The sequence below is a fragment of the Conger conger genome, chromosome 6 (genome assembly GCF_963514075.1).
Source record: "Conger conger chromosome 6, fConCon1.1, whole genome shotgun sequence".
NCBI classification, from domain to species: domain Eukaryota; kingdom Metazoa; phylum Chordata; class Actinopteri; order Anguilliformes; family Congridae; genus Conger; species Conger conger.
Genome location: NC_083765.1, coordinates 23,020,798 through 23,044,732, shown reverse-complemented (window position 1 = coordinate 23,044,732; position 23,935 = coordinate 23,020,798). Strand labels below are relative to the sequence as shown.

Below are 23,935 nucleotides of genomic sequence, written 5' to 3'. Positions count from 1 at the left end.
CCTACAGCACACAATGTCCTCACAAACACACCGCTAGAGCCTACAGCACACACAATGTCCTCACAAACACACCGCTAGAGCCTACAGCACACACAATGTCCCCACAAACACACCGCTAGAGCCTACAGCACACACAATGTCCCCACAAACACACCGCTAGAGCCTACAGCACACACAATGTCCCCACAAACACACCGCTAGAGCCTACAGCACACACAATGTCCCCACAAACACACTGCTAGAGCCTACAGCACAAATAATGTCCCCACAAGACACAATGACAGCATCTGCAACATCCATAAGCCTCTGCACCTGCGAGTAAAAGGCCCTGTAGCTGCGGGACTTTGGCTGCAGGGCGAAGGCCAGACAGTGAGAGGCGCTGTGGAGCTGCAGTGGCAGGTGGGGGAGCAGGGCGCTCCTGTACTCCACAAACAGAGACGTAGCAGAGCTGGAGGAGTCCTGCAGAGACACATACATCCGTAAATGTACACACACGCACACTGGAGCAATGCAGGGTTAAGGGCCTTGTTCAAGGGCCCAACAGCTGTGCAGATCTTATCGTGGCTACACTGGGGCTTGAACCACCAACGTTTCAGCTAATATGCTACAGGCTGCCCCACATTCACACAAACACAGATAACAGCTGTTGCAATACAGATACAATCAATCTCTCAGATTTATCAGGCCTTGTTTGTCCTTTCCCACACAAGCTAATGGAGAACCGAGCGGCTATTTTAGCTGCCCCAGGGGCTGATGGGATTGACAGGCCAAGGTGATCCATCTCTCTCCAGGACGAGAGGGAGTTTGGGCTTTGCTTTGTCCAAAGAGCCCAGCGACCGACCCGCCCACACCCAAGTCCCGTCTAAACAAACACTTCACACAATGGCCGGGCCCCCCTCCCACAAAGCTCAGGTCTCTGGCATTAGCTCAGGTCTCTGGCATTAGCTCAGGTCTCTGGCAGTCGGAAAGGTTGTCGATTCGATCCCCTGCTCCCTTAGGTATGTCTAGGTGCCCCTGAGTAAGACACCTAATCTCGAGCTGGTCGGTGCCATGCATGGCATGAGCGTATGTGAATGAGAGGCATTAATTGTACGGCGCTATATGAACGCAGCCCATTTGCCTACCCCGTCGTAGATCTTGAGCGCGCTGATGAGGTTCTTGGACAGCGTGACGCTCCCGTATCGAGGGTGCACAAACAGGATCCCCTCCGAGAAGAAACTGATTTTACCTACAACAAATAGGACATTAACAATCTCTTTTTAATTCAGTGAGAAGTGATGGTGAAATATGGGTACGCTAAAAACAGCGGAAATATGGGAACGTTAAAGACAGCTGAAATATGGGAAATATGAAATATGGGAACGTTACAGAGGTGAAATAAAACAGGGATAGGTATGGACATACAGGTGAGATGTAGGGGGATGGAGGACGTGTGAATGGGGGATACCCTCACCTTCCTCAGGTGCACACAGCAGGCTGTTGGAGAACACCACAGCGGTCTCCCCCACAGAGAGAGGAGTCCCCAAACATGTGCCCTCTTCCTCCTGCACACACAAACACACTCAGATCAGTATAACCTACCCTCTTCCTCCTGTGTGCGCACACGCACACACACACGGACGTATGGAACATGGGAGTCAACTACACCTTTACTCTAAGTACACACTAGCGAGTAAGTCAGATCCGTACCTTCAGCAGGCGTTGGGCTTGGTTTGAGAGTCTCACATCTGACTCCTCCACCTGTAACACACAGAGCGGGGTTATCCAACACTGAATGCCATCCTGAAACACTCAGCACACACAAGGCAGAATGGGACTTCACAGCCTATCATCATCTAGAGCTGCGTGTGACAATCACAGCCTCATAATTGCACCAATCAAAGCCCAGGCACTCAAGAGTCACATTTATGCTGCTTCCAAACACTGATCAGCAGTGTGGGAAAGGACACACAAACACTGCTGTTACCAAACACTGATCAGCAGTGTGGGAAAGGACACACAAACACTGCTGTTACCAAACACTGATCAGCAGTGTGGGAATGGACACAAACACTGCTGTTACCAAACACTGATCAGCAGTGTGGGAATGGACACAAACACTGCTGTTACCAAACACTGATCAGCAGTTTGGGAATGGACACAAACACTGCTGTTACCAAACACTGATCAGCAGTTTGGGAATGGACACAAACACTGCTGTTACCAAACACTGATCACCAGTTTGGGAATGGACACAAACACTGCTGTTCCCAGACACTGATCACCAGTGTGGGAATGGACACACAAACACTGCTGTTACCAAACACTGATCACCAGTGTGGGAATGGACACACAAACACCGCTGTTACCAAACACTGATCAGCAGTGTGGGAAAGGACACAAACACTGCTGTTCCCAGACACTGATCAGCAGTGTGGGAATGGACACACAAACACTGATCAGCAGTATGGGAATGGACACACAAACACTGCTGTTACCATACACCATGTACCATAGCTCGGCTTAAGAGCGTCCAGTAAAACAGAGCTTGGCTGCTTTTTTTTTTGTTTTTAATTGACCCAAAAAGGCAAGTAAAATGAGAACTGAGCAGTCAGAGAGCATGGGGAATGAAAGGAAAGGATCATGGGACAACCAAATCATCACTCCTGATTGGGCAGATGTAGAGAGGCTATTCTCAGGGAATGCGACCAGCACACCAAGGTAAATTTTTGTAAAAGAGCCCTATGGTTGTAAAATGACCACAGTGATTCATATAAACTGAGCTGCAGCACTAGGCTTTATTTTTTATTGGGTCCAGGGAAAAGAGTGCCCCCTACTGGCCCTCCCAACACCACAGATTGTTTTTGAGATAGTGATACAAACTGGGTGCGGCAGTAAGCATTGTGATACAAACGGAAGTTATATTAAGTACAGATATCTACAGTTATGGTAGACTGCAGCTGTAGGAAGACAGATGCTGATGAGGATAATAATGAATATAGGAATGTAGAAAGTAAAACACAAAAATGACTTAATGTACTTATAAGCAGAGATAAGCGCCATGGAGGCGCCTGGCTAAGTCATCAGACTTTCCCTCCATGCAGTCGCACACTGTGGACTGGGGTTCAGATCTGAGTACGGCCAGCATATAACTGGCGTTAAAGGGGCAGATTCATGCAGCGGGGCTGATGATTCATCAGTACGCTCCCTGTCACTCATTCAGTGAGAGCGGGGTGAAACATTAAAGGTCGCTGTGTCCAGAGGTCAGAGGTCAGGACTCACCAGCCAGGAGACGTATCGCGGAACGCCGGCGGTCAGGATGGTGAAACAGCTGTCTGAGGAAACGCTGCTGTCTGCAGGAGAGAGAGTAACCGTGAGCGGACACAAACACCCCCGCGGCTCTGCGCAAAGGCCCGTCCACACCAAGAAGGATAACCCCAACTAAAATAGTAACAGTATATAATTTCAAAAACTGGTAATGGAATTGTCCCCCATAGGTTTCTACTGGCATCGCTGTCTCTATATGTCATATACTCTATAGTAACATAACCATCCCTGGGAGAGAGAGAGAGAGAGAGAGAGAGAAAGAGGGCCCTGCCTGGCTCCTGGATGTACACGGTGGACTCCAGAAAGGATTCAGAGAAGACTACAGATCCCAGGTTCCCACGTCCAAACTGCAGGTCCGGAACATCGTGAACCATCATGGAGGCCTGCGAGAACAGTGAGGTCACAAATATGTGATTAGAATGTTCTTAAGCTTGCATTAACGAGCGATACAAGACAAAAGCTTGCTCTTAATTGTAAGCATGCTAGTGCACTACAGAAAAAAACAGGACTTACTGTTTTCACCAAGAACCGGCTCTCCTCATCGTCCAGAGGGACGATTCTAAAAGCGAAAAGACGAAAACAATGAGATCTCGGAGACAATACGGCTACATACGACCATGAAACTCTCCTAAGGGAGGGCTAATCATCCTGCACAACAATCCCATAAAACCCTGCAATACAAAGACCCACACAGGCAGGCATTTCAAACAGGAAGAGACTTTAACCCAAAAGAAGAGATCATACACATCCTACCAGCAACCAAGAATGGGCTTTTAATAGCCCCACTTATTGGTCTATAAATGTCAGAATATGAGAAAACAGACAATAACTACCAGGAACACAAGCAAGCCAGGAATTATTTTTCATTCTACACACAAGGCAATTCTTACAAGGAATCAGCATGCAATACCCAAGCTAGGGGAAAGTTTTGATGAGTCCATCTTTACATTTCAACTAAAAACAGTCAATATATTTGGGAAAATGTTTCATTCAATCGTAAATAGAATTGTTTAATTAGGAACATAAGAAGACAGGAAGTGTAAAGACCCACCTTCCTTCGTTGTTCACAGCCTGGATGTCAAAGGTGGTTTTGGATCTGCAAGTAAAACATTCACTTTAGAGTCCGAGCAGGTCTGTTATTCTACACAACAACACTGGAAGAAGCGGTGTTAAAACGCGAGGAATGTGCTTCAGAGAGAGTAGCATTACCTGAGAATGTTCTTGTATTCGCTCAGGTTGAAGATGTCCAAAGTCCTCTGGAATGTCAGCTCAGCCACGTCTTTGGTCTGTGAAATGGAAATTGTAAAATTGTTTGCAATAAACACGCAAGCAGAGAGCTTACACAACTGCTCAACACAACACAAACTTAACCTTTTCAACCCCTAGAGTGTCATATGACACTCAAGCGTAACGACCATAAAACCATATGGTACTCTCAACCTTTGACCTTTTCGACCAATCAAAATGGCTGCTATACGACTGTTTTGAGCCCCTATTAAAACTGCACTACACTTTTCTCAACCATAGCCAAAACCTCTATGGATTTGGGTGGAGCCACTTCATATTGGGCTAGGGACTGAAAGGGTTAATGGAATAATTGAATATATACATAAACATATATTTCTTGAGAGGAACTCATTACACAGAACCACATAGATGGTTGCGATATGAAAAAGGACTGGATTAAAAAGCATTGAAATGGTCTTCACTATAAGCCATTTTGCAGAGCATTATTAGTTTAAGGCAAATTTTTGAAATGTGATACGATGCCTGTATAAACCACAAGCGGTGCTGTGGTGTTTGGATTGTGTGTCGCCAGGTGGTTGTTGCTATGGTGATGGCGCTGTGCATTGCTAGGTGGTTGTTGCTATGATAATGGCATTGTGTGTTGCCAGGTGATTGCTGCCACAGTGATGGCACTGTTTTGGCAGGTGGTTGTTGCTATGGTGGTGGCACTGTGTTGCCAGGCGGTTGTTGCTATGGTGACGGCACTGCGCTGCCAGGCGGTTGTTGCCATGGTGATGGCACCGTGTTTTAGCAGGAGGCTCACCTTGGCAGCACTGCTGGTGCAGGAGTAGCACTTAATACCCGCAAACACCGCCTCCACCGACGCTTCATACAGCCGGGACAGGAGCCTGGAGATATTCTTCAGCAATTACACACACACACACACAAAGCAGAAAAACAATACACAAATACACAAACAAACACACACACACACACACACACACAAAACAGAGAAACATTACGCAAATACAGACACGCACGAACACACAGCAGAAAAACAATACACAAAGACACACATGCACATGCACACACACACACACACACACATGAAAAACACACACAAAACACACATAAAAACAGATGCACACACATACAATGTACTTACATTAGTTCAGTCTTCTTGTGTTGCTCATTGTCTTTGCCTGGAACCAACAAACAGCAGGTAACTCTACACACTATTAACTCACCAGCAGCCTCCTTAATACCGTACCCAACACGTCATGATACAAGGGTCAGGTTGTAAAATATGTAACAACACAAATGGTCACCATCCAATTCACACTGTGACAAAGCAGATGTGTAACACGATATGAGCAGTGTGTATCACCATATAAGTAGTGTGTATCACCATATGAGCAGTGTGTATCACCATATGAGCAGTGTGTATCATGACATTAGCAGCATGTATGACATGAGCAGCAGTGTGTATCACAATATGAGCAGCAGTGTGTATCACCATATAAGTAGTGTGTATCACCATATGAGCAGTGTGTATCACCATATGAGCAGTGTGTATCACCATATGAGTAGTGTGTATCACCCTATGAGCAGTGTGTATCACCATATGAGCAGTGTGTATCACCATATGAGCAGTGTGTATCACCCTATGAGCAGTGTGTATCACCCTATGAGCAGTGTGTATCACCATATGAGCAGAGTGTGTCACCATATAAGTAGTGTGTATCACCATATGAGCAGTGTGCATCACCATATGAGCAGCAGTGTGTATCACCATATGAGCAGTGTGTATCACCCTATGAGTAGTGTGTATCACCATATGAGTAGTGTGTATCACCATATGTGTATCACCATATGAGCAGTGTGTATCACCATATGAGCAGCAGTGTGTATCACCATATGAGCAGTGTGTATCACCCTATGAGTAGTGTGTATCACCATATGAGTAGTGTGTATCACCATATGAGCAGTGTGTATCACCATATGAGCAGTGTGTATCACCATATGAGCAGCAGTGTGTATCACCATATGAGCAGCAGAGTGTTTCACAATATGAGCAGAGTGTGTCAAAATATGAGCAGGGGCCATAAAGCAGCCGTGGCTGCTTTGGTGACTCTGAGGGGCCACGTGTTCAGGCCCCCAGGGACCAGTAAGAAGAATAGGTCCAGAGTGAGCAGCTTCCCTGTATTGTCCTGCCCTGGACTTTGAAATCACATACTGAGCTGCCAAAAACACCCCTCCCCTGCCTGCCCCCCCCACCCCCCACCCCAAATAAACAAAGCAGGGGGGTGAGGTTTCAGAAGCCCCAATACCAGGTGGAATAACACAAATCTGCCAGTCACTATTTCAACCAATTAAAATAAGTTGAACTCCACTTCACAAAAAAATGATTGGCCCACACCACTGAGCATACAGTAAGCTCCATAATGTTTGGGACAAAGACGTATTATTTGTAATCAAACATCACTGTATTAGTTAAGCATAACACCACCTTTTGTACATGGTCCCCCACAAATAAAGGAAAAAAACAGTTTTTGTCCAAAACATTATGGAGCCCACTGTACGTTCTGTGTGTGATCCTGTGGAGCCTCACTCTCTGACCCTGCTGGGACACCTCAGGCAGGCCGGTGTGAATTTGGCGGGTTAGCGGGTTGACGTGTTTCGGGAACGGTGGCGGTACCTAGGTAAGGGATGTGGGTTGTGCCGAAGAAATAGGTCCGAGAGCAGGCCAGTGGGCCCTTGGGTCCCACACACTGGATCAGCTGAGAGAGTGAGAGAGAGAGATTGTGAGTAACTCTCATGAATCAATATGCATTGATTGGGAGGGTCTGTGTGTTTGATGTGGGGGGTGGACGTGTTGCTGACAGTCAGAGTGAGGACTGAGGGTTGGGGGTCTGTGTGTTTGATGTGGGGGGGGGACGTGTTGCTGACAGTCAGAGTGAGGACTGAGGGTTGGGGGTCTGTGTGTTTGATGTGGGGGGTGGACGTGTTGCTGACAGTCAGAGTGAGGACTGAGGGTTGGGGGTCTGTGTGTTTGATGTGGGGGGTGGACGTGTTGCAGACAGTCAGAGTGAGGACTGAGGGTTGGGGGTCTGTGTGTTTGATGTGGGGGGTGGACGTGTTGCAGACAGTCAGAGTGAGGACTGAGCGTTGGGGGTCTGTGTGTTTGATGTGGGGGGTGATGTGTTGCAGACAGTCAGAGTGAGGACTGAGGGTTGGGGGTCTGTGTGTTTGATGTGGGGGGGGACGTGTTGCAGACAGTCAGAGTGAGGACTGAGGGTTGGGGGTCTGTGTGTTTTATGTGGGGGGGACGTGTTGCTGACAGTCAGAGTGAGGACTGAGGGTTGGGGGTCTGTGTGTTTGATGTGGGGGGGTGACGTGTTGCTGACAGTCAGAGTGAGGACTGAGGGTTGGGGGTCTGTGTGTTTGATGTGGGGGGGTGGACGTGTTGCAGACAGTCAGAGTGAGGACTGAGGGTTGGGGGTCTGTGTGTTTAATGTGGGGGGTGGACGTGTTGCTGACAGTCAGAGTGAGGACTGAGGGTTGGGGGTCTGTGTGTTTGATGTGGGGGGGTGACGTGTTGCTGACAGTCAGAGTGAGGACTGAGGGTTGGGGGTCTGTGTGTTTAATGTGGGGGGTGGACGTGTTGCTGACAGTCAGAGTGAGGACTGAGGGTTGGGGGTCTGTGTGTTTGATGTGGGGGGTGGACGTGTTGCTGACAGTCAGAGTGAGGACTGAGGGTTGGGGGTCTGTGTGTTTGATGTGGGGGGTGGACGTGTTGCTGACAGTCAGAGTGAGGACTGAGGGTTGGGGGTCTGTGTGTTTGATGTGGGGGGTGACGTGTTACAGACAGTCAGAGTGAGGACTGAGGGTTGGGGGTCTGTGTGTTTGATGTGGGGGGTGACGTGTTACAGACAGTCAGAGTGAGGACTGAGGGTTGGGGGTTTGGGGGGGTTCTCACCATGTGCTTGGCGGGGCCCCCCTGGGCCCCCGTGTTGCGGACCTGGTGGCCCTCGGAAGGGAATGTGAAGCAGTAGCTCTGCAGGTCCTCTCTGGAGGAGTGGCTCCCGAACAGAACGAAGGGCTGGCGGCCCTTCCTGCAGCGGGGCGAGAGAGGGTCACCAGGAGGTCACCGTCTCAGACTGAGATTAGACACCAGCACTGCTAACACCACACACAGTGGCACATACAGGAAGTACACACTTGGCTGATTAAATAATCGCATGAATAAGTAGGTGTAAAAAAGTGAAAATGTTCCTAATAAAGTGCTTGGTGAGTGTATTGGTGAGCAGATACCACATATGAATTGGCATTCCTGTGTCCTTATTGCAAAGTGTGACCCAGGAAGTGACATCAGGTGTAAGTGGTGAATGCGGAACAGGAAGCAGGGCTCACCTTTTGTCAGTGATGTGGCTGGAGATCAGACCGTGGGAGAAATAGCTTCTGAACGGCTGTGGATTCAAGCAGAAAACAGAGTTAGGGCCAATCCCCCTGAAGAGATCCAGCACCTGGCAACATTATGCATTCTGATTGGTCCATGACTCCTCCACTGTGGCATTGGGAACTAACAGTAAATCAGTATGGTTAAGGCTATCAGATGAAACACGCGCAGTGGCTAATCGTGAAATCCTGTCTCTACAGGACGTGGCTCAGGGTGATGATGTGTGCAGAAGTGGATGTATAAGTGCGTAATCCTGTTCCTGCAGGACGTGGCGCAGGTTGATGATGTGTGCAGGGCCTGCTCACCTCCCCAGCCTGTGCCTCAGAGAGCTCCAGGACGGAGGAGTGGCTCTCTAGGTCCATGCTGCAGAAGAATCCCGCCCACTGCTTCTCAAAGGCCTGCAGGTCCTGCAACCAGAGCACCGCCCACCGGGCAGATACAGCCAATCAGCACTCACACTCCAGAGCACCGCCCACTGGGCAGATACAGCCAATCAGCATTCAGCATCTCAGTATGAACACAGAGACCAGTAGTACCTCAGTCAGCAGTATCTCCAGGGAAACAGGATCCATCCTGCTGTAAATCTTCCACAGCTTCTCACTCACGTCAACCAGCTGAGACACAACCAGAAAAGACACAGGGTACAGACAGGAAACAGACAGGGTACACACAGGGTACAGACAGGAGCATTAATACACTATTTAAATAGCACGTTTTAGTTTAATGTGAAAAATGACATGATGCCCCAGAGCGGTTGGCTACCTTGTGCTTCATGGTGAAAAACCCTCCACCTCCGATGCCATCTAGAGCGAAGGCCTGGATGATGGGCCACTTCTCCACCATGAACATGTCAAACTTCTGCACGTGTCCTGTGAACAGTACACCAGCACAGGGTTACCGCAGGGAGAGAATCCGCTAACGCAGACACTGCTGCAGCATGACGAAGGGAACTTACAGAATTAACCCTTTCAGTCAGCTTAAAAATGTATGAATGTGTTGTATTAGGACCTCTGTATTACTGTATTGACTCTGGTATCATGGCTTTAGGGTTTATCCTTGAGGCCGCAGGGGCGCGTTTACCCTGGGAGCTGTGGGGCACAGGGGCGTGTTTACCCTGGGGGCTGTAGGGCACAGGGGCGTGTTTACCCTGAGAGCTGTAGGGCACTCCGATGCGGCCGCAGTCCTGCACCATGTGGACGAAGCTGGAGATCTTAAACTCTTCAGCTGCCTCCTCGTCTTCATACTGAACATGGAGACACAGAGTGCTGCTGTTAGACACAACCCTAGACACAACAGACTGACAGACACACACACACACACACACACACACACACACACACACACACACACGCATGCACACAAACTCACACACACACACACACACACACACACACGCATGCACACAAACTCACACACACGCACGCACACACACACCCAGGCCTCACCTCACTCTCGGTCATGCAGTGCAGATGCAGGTTTCTCCAGTGGGAGACGTAGGGCAGGAGGGATCTGTAGTTGACCGGGTTACAGTACAGGTGCACGCTCTCCGCTGTAATCAGCAAGATCACATCTGCAGGAGAAACCCCGCCAGGTCAGATCCGCCCGGAGAGCCTAACCTACAACTCAGCCTCTGTGCTGCTTTCATAAACACTCATTCTTTCAGAAGCACACTGCACTCACATCTCCCTGTGGCTGCGGATCCCTGGTGACAAGGCCTGCTCACTCATTTCACACTTAAGTGCTTTCTTTTTTCAGGGGGAAAAACTTCATTTCTCTTTTCTTTAGACGGACAGAATGTTATTTCCCCAGGAGAGAATAAATATATATCTTTTTTTTTTTTATAACACAAGGCCATCTTTTGTCTGCAGAACAGGGTGCAATTTTCAATCTCTGTGCAGCTGTTCGGTGAGGAAAATGAGAGTAATCCCAGAATTCAATTCTGGCGGAGCAACGCTCTCTCAGCGGCACAAAGACAGCACCTGGCTCCCTCGGGTTACGGAGTCAGTCTAACCGAAGAGACACAGCGCCATCTACTGGAGGCGCACAGCACTGCATCCATTAGGACACTCAACAGTTTAGGCTGATCTGCTTCTGCCTTTAATTAATCAATTTGCTCGATTAGCTCATTTCAGACAAAGTCACAAGCTTCAACACACTGCACTGTACACACTGGGTCCTTGGGGGAAATATTTTACAGTGCTCCAATACCGTAAGGAACCACAGCTGGGGTACACAGTCATTTTGAACAATTTTGACATTTTTTAACCACCATTCAAACTGCGTGTAGTGTAGAACTGAGTGCCGACACAGTGCCTGGTTTCATTTCCACCAGGCAGAGTTGGACATGCCAGGGACTGATTGGTTTAAAGAATTACATCTCTTCATTATGGGTGTCTCAGGACCTGTTCTCTATTATAAGAACTCAGCTAGGTTCTTTAGTGCGACTTCCCCAAGCACCTAACGGGCCACAAAGACACAGAATGAATCTGGTATACTAGTGGGAGACTATGGCATTAGTTACCCACCATTAGTCACTGTTTAATGAGACAGGAGAAGGTTTCAGCAGGAGAGAGAACCAGTGGCCATATACAGTCCAGAAGTATAGGAACAGCAAGGTCAATTCCTTTGTTTTTGCTATACACTGAAGACAATTGAGTTTGAGGTCAAAAGATGTACGTGAGATGACAGATCCGAATTTCAGCTTTTATTTCCTTACCTTATTTTGATCTAGACTTATCTAGAACTTAGAACATATCACCTAGACCACCCAATTTTTAGGTGAGCAAAAGTATTGGACCATGTGACTGACAGGTGTTTCTTGTTGCCCAGATGTGTCCTGATAGATTCATTGGTTAAAGAAGAAACGGTTCTGAATGTCTTGTCTTGGTTTTAGCCTTGGTTTTGTCTGTGAAGACTGCATTAGTGTGAGAAAAGATAACCCAGGGTGTGCTCACCGTCCAGCACCTCCTCGGGGAACTCCTCGCAGTAGCGGCCCAGCTGCGGCTGGCTCTGGCTGTACAGCCCAAAGAACAGGAAGTTGGCCAGCTCACTGCAGCCCTCGTTGTACCTGCTGTCGATCCCTGCAGGGAGAGGACCAGACCCGTCACTGGCATGCGTGACATCACAGTGACATCACACCGAGCCTCGGCAATGACATCACATCCACCGTACATCCAGATATTCCAGAGGCTGAACATACGAACAGATTCATTTTATACAGTTCATTAAATTCTCAATATAATATCTGCTTTAATATCTTATTGGCACTTGAGTGCAGCAATATCTGGTTGCATGTAAATAATTAGGGCGGCACGGATGGTGCAGTGGGTAGCACTGCCGCCTCACAGCAAGGAGGTCCTGGGTTCGAATCCCCGTCGGCCAGGGCCTCTCTGTGCGGAGTTTGCATGTTCTCCCCGTGTCTGCGTGGGTTTCCTCCGGGTACTCCGGTTTCCTCCCACAGTCCAAAGACATGCAGGATAGGCTGATTGGAGAGTCTAAATTGCCCATAGGTATGAGTGTGTGAGTGAATGGTGTGTGTGCCCTGTGATGGACTGGCGACCTGTCCAGGGTGTATTCCTGGCTTTCGCCCAATGTATGCTGGGATAGGCTCCAGCCCCCTGCGACCCTGTTCAGGATAAGCGGGTTAGGATAATGGATGGATGGATGGATGGATGTAAATAATTACAACCGAAAATATTACGTGTTTATTTTTCTCAGGAAACATACATTAAAAACTGTGAAGTCTAGTAAGAACAACGATGCACTTCAGGAGGCCACCAGGGGGCAGGAGTGCACCACAGCTGGTCAGGTCTCCATAAGACACACACATCCGCCCCTGGTGACTGTTTGTGCCGCAACATGAAAATCTTCCCATCGTGATCGTCAGAGGATCCTGAGGCAATTTCCTGTATACACTCCATTCCCCCAGTGTTAAGATAACATCAGACTAACTATATGCATAACGATCTTCTGTGTTAAAATAACATGAAAATGTTGTCACAAGGTGAGGTATCAGAGCCTGCAGAGCAGGGTTGGCCGGATGTGGGCAGCCTATAGCCTAGTGGCTAAGGTGCTACAGCCTGTAGCCTAGTGGCTGAGGTACTACAGCCTGTAGCCTAGTGGCTAGTGGCTAAGGTGCTACAGCCTGTAGCCTAGTGGCTAAGGTGCTACAGCCTGTAGCCTAGTGGCTAAGGTGCTACAGCCTATAGCCTAGTCGCTAAGGTGCTACAGCCTATAGCCTAGTGGCTAAGGTGCTACAGCCTATAGCCTAGTGGCTAAGGTGCTACAGCCTGTAGTCTAGTGGCTAATGTAGTACAGCCAATAGCCTCACGACTAAGATGCCATAGCCTATAGCCTTGTGGCTAAGGTGCTTGACTGGGACCAACAAGGTAGGTAGTTCAAGCCCCAGTGTAGCCACAGTAAGCTCCATGCAGCTGTTGGGCCCTTGAGCAAGGACCCTAACCCCACGTTGCTCCAGGAGGAATTGGTCCCTTCTTAGTCTAATCAACCGTAAGTCCCTTTGCTTCGGATAGTGTCAACTAAATAACTCATGTTGCTTTACAGGGGTGTCTGAAGGGGACATGGGTGCAGGACTCACCTAGGGTGCACAAAATGGCATCTGGGGATCCTTTACCGCCGTCGCTGAGCAGAGACTGGACCTGACGCAAGCGGGAGCATCTGAAACAGACGAGCAGGAGAGAGATCCTCACCAGTCTGCAAGGGGTCTGGGCCTAACAATGGCTCTTATTGTCACATTGGCACATCGTCGCGGAAACCGCGCATTATCCAAGATGTCCGCCCGTGGCACACAATGGCACGATTAACGGGGCGACCGGGTCGTACCAAGGGCCACGGACAGGGCCGTCTTTGTTTCAAGCGCTGGTTTCTGAAGAAGTTAACTCTCAAATAAGATTTCTATTCTGCAGCTCAGAAGCTCAAGAAATGGACTCTCATTCCAGTTCTGTGATTTACGTCAATACCCATCTAATCTCGCCTTGGAGGAAAAAAAAAAAAAGACTTTGAAAATGTAAGAAGGCCAATCAATCAACCCAGTCACCTACGCACAGGATAATGGAGAATTAAATGAAGTCATATTTCAAAGATCACATGACCTGATGCTCGTAAACTAAATACCGGACAGTCTGACAGTATTGCAGAGGGACACAATTCATCACACAATGAGGTCATTTCATAAAAACCCAAATCTCATAAATGACTTTTCACACTGGGAGACATTCAAACATCGGCAAAAATCCACACCTCAACTCCCATTTCTGGACACGCAGGCATTGGTTAAGAACTGTAAGCAGTGACAGAGGTTAGACTGATTATTATATAGACTAATACTCTCTAAAATCTATATTCCAAGATATTCTTCTGAAGCAACTCAGCTTATGGACCTGGTGTAACAGCAACATAGCAACAGAAATTCCCAATCTGGCTCTCCCAACCTGCCTAATCATCCCCCAGGTGAAGTGGCTCTCCCACTCCACCTCAGCTGGTGTGTGGTGAGCGTTCTAGCACAAAATGGCTGCCGTGCATCACCCAGGTGGGTACTGCAGATTGGTGGTGGTTGAGACGAGTTTCCCCCTCATCACTGTAAAGCACTTTGAGTGAGAGAAAAGCCAGTATAAAAATGCAAGCTATCATTATTATTATGAGAGATATAACCTGTAACCTTTCAGGAACAAAAGCATTTACCTGACTGTCATACCAACCAGGCTCCTAATCATAATCGTGAGCGCAGTCACACCGAATGACCTAAATTCCAAACCCAGAAACCAGCCGTACCCACAACAGCAACGCAAACTGTGCAGCAAGTGTGCATTTCCTAATCTTAAAGGAATGCCTGTAAAAAAACACAAACCCACACAGAGCCAGAAAAAGCTCTGCACGTGCCCGCCCCGCACGTGACTCCAGGGGCCTGTGTGAATCTCATGGGGAAGTCTCGGGAAGTGAGGGGGGGCGGAGGGGTGGAGGGGGAGTTTATGTTTTGTGCTCGACAGTGCCTGGAGAAAGCCAAGAATATCTGATTATCAGCGCTCCAGCAAGTAAGTGGCAGGGCTGGTGAAGGGAGTGCCACTTTAGGCTCACCCCCCTTTCTCAGCTCAAACACCCCCTCTCCTCTCCCTGCTCATGCTCAGCCTCAGCGTGGGACCACTGAGACATTCAGCCCCTCCAGATCAGCTCCCTAATCCACCGTGCCCAGATGCATTTCTGGGGGGCCGGAGATGGGGAGGAGGGGGGGGGGGTACAGCTGTTTGGAGGATTGCGGGTTTTCAGGGTCGCCGGATTTCGGATAAACGGAAGGGGTGGCCGAAAGAGGGCTGGGTGCCATCCTCCTCCTCCTTAAAGGCCCACGCGCATAGTTTTACAGTTTTTCAGATTTTCAGGTCACGGAGCTTTTGATTTGTGTTCCATACAGACTCCAGTAAAACACATTTTTTGACCTTTTGGTCAAATTTGTCTGAGCTGTTCATAAAACGATCTCCCACGTGACATGACGTATGTTGTTGCATAATTATTGGATGACGTCGCTAAATGTTAGCACAGAGAGCTGACAATTGGGCTCTGGGGTGCTCTGGGGGCAGGGTTAGGGACCTTGACCTACGTCACTGGCCTTTGCAAAAGTTTTGTGGGCATTTCAGATTCTAAAACCAGGAAGGGATTGCTGACGCAAGTGGGCCTTTAAACATGTCTGTTTGAGCTAGACCAGGCCCAGCAGAGACAAAACTGCCATCACGGGAGGAGAGGGGAAACACCGCCACACTGGAACATGACTATCTTTATCATTTCTACTGTCATCTTTGTCCTGCAGATCCTGTCATTCTATCTGTCTAGGGGTCAACCTGTATGACAGCCACAATGCACAATGCATGACACTGGCCAAGATCAGTCAACAAGAAACCCACGTCTCATTTGAATCCATAATCAACAAAACAAACCTTAATTGGTCCATATATTAGTATGTTCAGAATCATCTGGTAAACTCTTTTGACCAGATGGAACAAAACCCAGAATCATCCCTGGCACTCCAGGACCAGGGCTGCCTATGCCTGGTCTAGCTCATTTCACAAACAATTGTCACAATGCTCTTTACAGAAAGCCCCAGCCGAAACCCCCACAAGAGCAAGTCTAGGGAAACAGTGGCAGGAAAAACTCCCTGGTGAAGATTTTCAGAGAGGAACCAGACTCAATCCCCATCCTCCTCTTGCAGCCTCATGGTGGGGGTTTTAATGACCAACACGCACAATCAGTCAGTGTTCAGGCAGTGTTTAAGCAGTGTTCATGCAGTGTTCATGCAGTGTTCACGCAGTGTTCACGCAGGGCTTACGCAGTGCTTACGCAGTGCTTACGCAGTGTTCAGTCAGTGTTTATGCAGAGTGGCTGATGGTGACATGTAATGCATTGGTACAATTATCATCTTGGCATACAAAATATGTGATAGTTTGATATGCAAGGAATTCATTGTGGGAATTAAGTTTTTGTCCGCATTATATTCTCTGTTGGTCTGGTCTGACAGGCTATGTTCATGAAGCTAAACTGCTAAAAACTATGACACACAGTCTACCAGTTTCAGTTCAGTTTACAGAGCAATAATAACTGATTTATGGAGACCAGGGCTTTGAGTCTCTCTCCCTCATTCAATTTTCTCATATTAAGGCTCTTAATCTCTGGAAATACAATTCGTACAGTGTTCTGAGCTCGGAATTAAAACATAATTAAGAATGGACTAAATCCGAGGTTAGTTTTTAGAGAGGCAGATTCATCGGCGCTGTAGCTGAGTGGATTTGCTCACCGACTGGCCTCCCCAGACCCCTGCAGTCCTGGCTCAGTGAAGAAACCTCCCCTGCATTGGCAGCAGATGTGCATATCTGCCTGAGTGCTCATAGCCAACCCCCCACAAACCCTGCGTTAGCTTGAGCCGTCTAGTCATTGCCTTCCAGCCCATGTAGATAGTGCACATCGAGAGCAGACGGCCGCCATTCCGGCTCACCGGAGCCAAATTCACAGCTGTTTTCTCAGTCTCTCTGTGCAACCAGCCATCTTGTGTGCAAGACACTGACTCTGCCTGTAACCAAGCTGCCATTCCCTCAGTATAGGCTACAGGAGGGAGAGGGCGAACACAGATTCTCCCTTGCTGCAACAAACACAGTCATACTCTTTGTATACAATCAATGGGGCAGTAGGCTAATCTTCAATTTACAGCCCTGTGATTCAGTTAAGCCCAGTCGAGTTTCCAAGGCAGCTCAAATACACCTGAACACGACTGAGATGGCTTTAGTTTCAGGACTGGGTTGTCTGGTTGTGTTGTGAAATGTGATCCATCGTATGAAAGAAGGAACCTCAGAGATGGCTCATACAGTCCCCATGTAGGATTGTGGGTAAATATGCAAAATCAAAGTTATTTGGGGAATGGACTGAAAGCAGCCAGGGAAATGAACACCAGTCACATTCTAGTAAAGTTTATTTGTGGATGGTAAGCTTGTTTACAGCCAAAATGGCTTGTATCCACCATCGGTCAGAGGTCCTATTCTATCCTGAAAATCTTGTTCTTTTGTAAAACAAAATCTTGGGATGCACCAACCATTGTGGCCAGTGGACAATAAAGTTAGTTCTGTTGCCTGGCTGGGACTGAGTATGATTCCACAGCCATGGTTGCCGCATAGCAACCATCAGAAACATTCGTACCTCAGACAAACTGCCATCCTGTTCAGGAATAAACACTGCCCGGCAGTTTCCACCAGCAAAAACAATTCATCAAACTGACAGGTTAAAGGTTAAAAATCGCCTGTGTGTCTGGATATATTTTTGTCTTTTTGTTCAAGTTGTGTGCTTACAGTTGCTAAGATGCTTGGAAGGTTTAAAGGTCATTTCGAGGAGCATTTGCTGCTGCACGTTTGGGGTCAAAAGGGCTGGAATTCTTTTAGTCCCCCTTGTCTAGGAGCCACAAAGAAGCAGAACAGCCCCACATTCCCTGCACATCCTGGTTTGGGTCGCAAGAGGCAGAGAAGATACCTCTTTGTGGCGCAGTGCAGAAAATAATTTAATGGAAAACGATAGTGAGTTTAGTGTGTTTGGATAGTGAGGATAGTGCATGTTTGGATAGTGAGGATAGTAAGTTTAGTGCATGTTTGGATAGAGAGAATAGTGAGTTTAGTGCATGTTTGGATAGAGAGGATAGTGAGTTTAATGCACGTTTGGATAGTGAGGATTGTGAGCTTAATGCACGTTTGGATAGACAGGACAGTGAGTTTAGTGCATGTTTGGATAGAGGAGAGTGAGTTTAATGCATGTGTGGATAGAGAGGATAGTGAGTTTAGTGCACATTTGGATAGAGAGGATAGTGAGTTTAATGCACGTTTGGATAGAGAGGATAGTGAGTTTAGTGCATGTTTGGATAGAGAGGATAGTGAGTTTGGTGCACGTTTGGATAGTGAGTTCAGTGCACATTTGGATAGAGAGGATAGTGAGTTTAATGCACGTTTGGATAGAGAGGATAGTGAGTTTAATGCACATTTGGATAGAGAGGATAGTGAGTTCAGTGCACATTTGGATAGTCACGATAATGAGTTTAGTGCATGTTTGGATAGAGAGGATAGTGAGTTTAGTGCATGTTTGGATAGACAGGATAGTGAGTTTAGTGCATGTCTGGATAGAGAGAATAGTGAGTTTAATGCACATTTGGATAGAGAGGATAGTGAGTTTAGTGCATGTTTGGATAGAGAGGATAGTGAGTTTAATGCACGTTTGGATAGAGAGGACAATGAGTTCAGTGCACATTTGGATAGTGACAAAAGTGAGTTAAGTGCACGTTTGGATAGTGAGTTTAGTGCATGTTCGGATAGAGAGGATAGTGAGTTTAGTGCATGTTTGGATAGAGAGAATAGTGAGTTTAATGCACATTTGGATAGAGAGGATAGTGAGTTTGGCGCACATTTGGATAGTCACAATCGTGAGTCTAATGCATGTTTGGATAGAGAGGATAGTAAGTTCAGTGCACATTCGGATAGTGAGTTTAGTGCATGTTTGGATAGAGAGGATAGTGAGTTTAGTGCATGTTTGGATAGAGAGGATAGTGAGTTAAGTGCACGTTTGGGAGATGCTAACAGGAGATGTTCTACTTCATGCATGGCAGCAGCTCACAAAACCAACTTTGAACTAGCTGTTCTGTGTCCTTCCAAATACCCACAACATGGTATTAGAGTAGTATCATCTGATTAAACTACAAAATTTAAGTTTAAACCAAATTACTGTTTTATTATCATTCAACGTAGATTGAAAGCTTTGTGAATCCAAAAGCTTTCTAAGGTAAATTACATACTAAGGTATATTGTCACACAAAATCTAATAATTATAGAATTGTAATTTGATTCCTGAAATGGGCTTGTGATTTAGTTCCTTTTTATGGTGAACTTCCAAACAAACGTCTTCACATTATCCTAATGAATTACATTAAAAGGAAAGGGTCAAACTGTCCCTAAACAAGTCACAAATCACCGGCTCATTTATTGCATGACATCTGCCCAATAAAATCGCGAGTGAAGGGTGCCAGCTTTACGGCTGAATTGAACATTTAATACGGGTTACAGTACGTGCATATCATCGAAATCTCGACGATAAAAACCTGTTCAGATGAGCCCGATCACACAAAGGGGAAACCCATGCAAGTCAGAACATGTAGCCAGTCTGGTCTCTGGCATTGCGCACTAAATCAGCTGAGATGAGTTCATTCTCGCAGTGGAACTGGGTCAACGTGCGCTCTGAAAATCAAATTCAAATGTGCGTGACCGCACTTATGTGCCAAAGTGAAATTTTCTGAATTTTCCAAGCTGCTCGGAGGGAGATATTCGAAACCAATTCGTAAAGAACGCCCTTGCCATATAACACAAAAACATCAGCTAGCCGAGCTCCATGATCACATACGGTAGCTAATGTTGGCATAGATCCTCCTCTTATTAAAACCAATTCGCGTATCTGCTTGGTTTATAGTTGCCAAGTAGGCTATGTGCAACCTTTGCCTTGTAATAATATCATATATGTAGCGAACGACGTAGTTAACCTTTAATCAGGTTAACGTCACAGCTATCGTTAGCTAATTGAGCTAACGGTAAACGGTAACGATATGTAACGTTATCGCTAGCTAACCAATAATCTCTAGCCTACCTTAATTATACCATTAATTATATTTTAGATATGTTCATGTTATCTAGCTTATCAAACATTAGCTAACTAAGTACGATATGTAACTTGATTGTTAACCTCGATAGCCAATGGTTAGAAATACAATTTTAATTTAACAAAATAGCAAACGTTAACTAGACCCCACATGAAAAATGGAGCACTGAAATTATTCGCTAGCTAATTAGACTAGTGAGATGGCTAATTAATTAAGACCGAGCTAGCAGTGGTCAACATTAGGCTAGCCTACATTAGAACGCGCACCTTTTTCGTATGGTGGTTGTGGGGCAATAACTAGCCAAATTTTTATTTTTAGCAGGGTACCTTAGCTAGCTATATAAATTAAAAAGGGAACCGGTATAATCAGCCAGCAAGCTACACTAACGTTAGACATTGTTGTATTCAGCAAGGACAGCTAGCTAACTGGTTAGCGAACTAAGCAAATGACAATGCTAGCAACCAGTAACTGTTAGCTAGCTAGCTATTTATCCATAGGTAGATCACTGGCTGGCTTAGCAACGAAAACGACAACAAATGCAGCACAGATATACAAGGCATATCGTAGGAATAATCTCGTCCTACATTTAAAAATAACTTTAGTCTTAAAAAATAAGGATAATTTTACCCGACGGCCGTGCTCATGCATTGATATCTCCCGTTTTTTCTCCGTATCCCGGCCATGTTCGGCTTTCATACATTCAAAATAACGTTTTAGAGGCTCCTGCCAAAAGCCCAACGCAAATCCACGACCGACTATGACAACCGCCTAAACCATTCTGAGAAAGTAGGGAGTTTCAAACATTGAGTTTATTTTTCTTTACATTAGATTCCCTGACTCTCATCTCCGCTGATAGTAGTGCTGTTATATTTTATATTAATTCAGCTTCTTCACATATTTCGTCTTTATTGACTGTATCAGCCACTGTGTTGTATTCAATGTGAACGAATACAACACAGTCTTCCCTAAATTGCTAATGGTAAAATCCTTTAGCGTCCCTTGACAGCGGTCATGCAACTTGAGTGCAATCGCACAGGAAATGAAATTGGTTTTATGGTTTGAAGATACTTCGTATAATTATCCAGTGAAGAAAAAACCTTTAAACTAAACTTAAATTACCTACTTAATACATTATACGTTTTCAGGAGTTAACTATCAATTTGTTAGCTGTATGATAAATGACATTGTTAGATATATAACGTGAATAACGTTACCATAGCAAGCATTAACAATAAATAACATTACTCCCCAACCATATCCAGCATTAACAATAAATAACATTACTTTCCAACAAGGTGGCTGTAAACGCTGTGAATGTTTTTTTAACATGGGTGTTCAGTGGACTGCCTTCCTCGAGGTTTACCGTTGTACTAGCCCATTCGGCGGTTGCAAAATGCATTTTCTGCTAAAGGGAGCGGGCGTGAACAGTAAAAAGCTCACCAAATAAATAGCAACATAAGTCGTCTGAGGAGAAAAAGAATGAGGTAATGTGAAATACTAAGAAAGGACTGTTTTTGTTAGCTCAACAACTCACACTGTCATTGTTACTGTACGAGAGAGCAATGCATGTGATAGCAATAAAGACGACACAGATAATCGGATAAAAAAAGGGAATAACAGGATACCAATTTGACTGTGTGGAATTGCCTTCCGTACGTCTGTTTGTGCATTGTTGCGTGTGTATTGAACCTAAGAAATGCTACACGCTTAGCTGAAGTGCATTTAGAGACGGAGATGTCGCTGGGCTTCTATAATTTCTTAGCAGCAAGAGGATAATTACAATTAAACTTTTCAAGAATGATTTCAGAGAGACTTAAATGTAATAAGCGCTTAGATGGCCAGAGGAGAGTAGACCGTCATAATTATGCTCACATTTTCCTCAATAACTGTTTACAATAGGCTACTACCTAACCTATACTGTAACTAAAGTATTACACAAATAACTTCTTATGACGGTGGATGATAGAGTATGTTAAACTGCTTTAAAAAGACAGGAAGTATTTCTTCACATGACTGAATTGTAAAGCGTTTTTAAGGATTGAAATTGAAGATCGGTCACATTCCCTTGTGTGTTTAGTTTCCGGTGCCCGGGACATGTGCCGACGCCTCACGTGCAAGAATGTAGAGCAGACCGACATTCCTTTGAATGTGTTTATCGTGGGCCCTCACCTGCCGTTTACCTGTCTGGTGCTGCAGCTAGAGTCTTAGTAAGCGCTAAAGAAGTGACCATGCAGCGAAAAATGCTGCCATGGCAAATTAAACAGCCTTGACTGATAAATGTGCTTATAGAGATCAAACAATCGCAGGACATGAATACAACAGCCCCCTCCATCATTAACTCTGGAAAGAAAAGACTAAATGCTGACAAAATGGAAAAGGAGCGGTGTAAACAGGAACTGTGTTATATACCGCAGTGGCTGATGAGGTGGGCCTAAGAGAATGATAGGGATCGAGCTGGCGGCCAGAGAGGGGTCCCTTGGACTTCCCGTGGCCCCCGGTGTTAGGCGGCCTCTTTTGTGTCTCTTCCGTCCTGAGGAACTAACTGCCATCCCACTCAAAACTTCTGTGTGTGTGTGGTGTGTGTGCCTGGGGTTCTTCCTGCACTGGCCCAAACTGCACCCCTGCAACCTTATTCACTGTTAGTGCTCTTGCTCTCTTTCTCCTTTTTCCTTTTTTTCTTTCCTTGTGATTTGTGGGAGTTGATGGTTTTCTGTGCCTTATGCTGTTTTGTTGTAGAGTTACAATAAAGTTGTGTTTAAACTCTCCCTCTCACCTTACACCCTCTCTCCCTGTCTGTCTCTCTCCCCTCTCATCTCACCCGCTCACTCTCTCTCTTCCATTCTGTATTTCCTCCCAGCTATCTTACCTTCCCCTTCTCTCTCATTGTCTCTCTCCCCTTCCATCTCAACCTGTCTTTCTCTTACTTTTTTCTCTCTCTCCCCCGTCTTCTCTCATTCTGTATCTGCCCATCGTTCTTTCTCTTTTCCATTCCGTCTCCCCTTTCCACACTCTTACTCCCTACTCTCTCTCTTTCTCTCACTCCCTTCCCCCCCCCCCTCCCCCCTCCATTGGTTGTGCTGTTTTTGCTGAGGAGAAGGCAGTGGATGACACAGAAAGGAAGCTGAAGCTAAAGCGCTGAGATTGGACAGAATCTGAATCCATTGTTAAAGTGTTGATGTTGAAATGATGCTGGTGTTAAAATGCTAAAACGAGAAAAAGGTTGCGATGTTCTGAACAGGGCTTTTACACTTCTGTACATATATGTAAGCCCATCCAGACTGTGGTATGACGTCATCACATAGTCATTCAGCCCAAAATCACAGTGCTTCCCTTGGGACAGCTGTGTCAGCTCCTTCCCCCAGTGATGGCTCATCCTTAGCCCATATCCTGCACTGCACCAACAGGACACAACAGGACTGCAGAACTTCCTCATCCGTCACTAAGTGTGAAATAATCCCTTATTCTGTTCTGTGACTAAGCCATTGCTTATTTTCCATGGAGTGTTTTTGTACTCTTATTTCAGGAAGTATAGTGAACTATAACTCTTGATTGCTATATTTACATTTGAACTTTATAAAAGTCTCTTTACAACAGCTGACGACACTGACAAACTGTTATGTGTATGCATTGTTTAGATAGCATAGCAACAGTGAATCTTGAAACAGTGGATGTGTTAATGCAAAACGTGTTTTGCATTTCTCAATCTGAAAATCTTTAGCTCTTTCCAGATATTATTTTTCACATACTACAGTTTATTAATGCAA

At 46.2% G+C, this 23,935-nt stretch overlaps 1 protein-coding gene across 3 annotated transcripts in view; it reads right to left on the bottom strand.

The window, feature by feature from the left end:
- dnaaf9 (dynein axonemal assembly factor 9) overlaps positions 1 to 20,907 on the bottom strand; it is a 33,935-nt gene extending 13,028 nt beyond the window's left edge. For all 3 annotated transcript variants that reach the window (XM_061245336.1, XM_061245337.1, XM_061245339.1), the window contains exons 1-22: positions 20,799 to 20,907; positions 13,590 to 13,669; positions 11,947 to 12,072; positions 10,438 to 10,562; positions 10,139 to 10,235; positions 9,755 to 9,861; positions 9,529 to 9,606; positions 9,298 to 9,399; positions 8,947 to 9,002; positions 8,513 to 8,648; positions 7,232 to 7,313; positions 5,699 to 5,735; positions 5,357 to 5,441; positions 4,516 to 4,592; positions 4,358 to 4,402; positions 3,820 to 3,865; positions 3,578 to 3,689; positions 3,262 to 3,332; positions 1,690 to 1,740; positions 1,454 to 1,544; positions 1,125 to 1,228; positions 313 to 459 (exon numbers count right to left, since the gene is read on the bottom strand). In XM_061245336.1, the coding sequence (XP_061101320.1) occupies positions 313 to 459; positions 1,125 to 1,228; positions 1,454 to 1,544; positions 1,690 to 1,740; positions 3,262 to 3,332; positions 3,578 to 3,689; positions 3,820 to 3,865; positions 4,358 to 4,402; positions 4,516 to 4,592; positions 5,357 to 5,441; positions 5,699 to 5,735; positions 7,232 to 7,313; positions 8,513 to 8,648; positions 8,947 to 9,002; positions 9,298 to 9,399; positions 9,529 to 9,606; positions 9,755 to 9,861; positions 10,139 to 10,235; positions 10,438 to 10,562; positions 11,947 to 12,072; positions 13,590 to 13,669; positions 20,799 to 20,854 (1,911 nt within the window). In that variant the 5' untranslated portion in view covers positions 20,855 to 20,907. The remainder of the gene's footprint in view (positions 1 to 312; positions 460 to 1,124; positions 1,229 to 1,453; positions 1,545 to 1,689; positions 1,741 to 3,261; positions 3,333 to 3,577; positions 3,690 to 3,819; positions 3,866 to 4,357; positions 4,403 to 4,515; positions 4,593 to 5,356; positions 5,442 to 5,698; positions 5,736 to 7,231; positions 7,314 to 8,512; positions 8,649 to 8,946; positions 9,003 to 9,297; positions 9,400 to 9,528; positions 9,607 to 9,754; positions 9,862 to 10,138; positions 10,236 to 10,437; positions 10,563 to 11,946; positions 12,073 to 13,589; positions 13,670 to 20,798) is intronic.
- Positions 20,908 to 23,935: the final 3,028 nt, after the last annotated feature.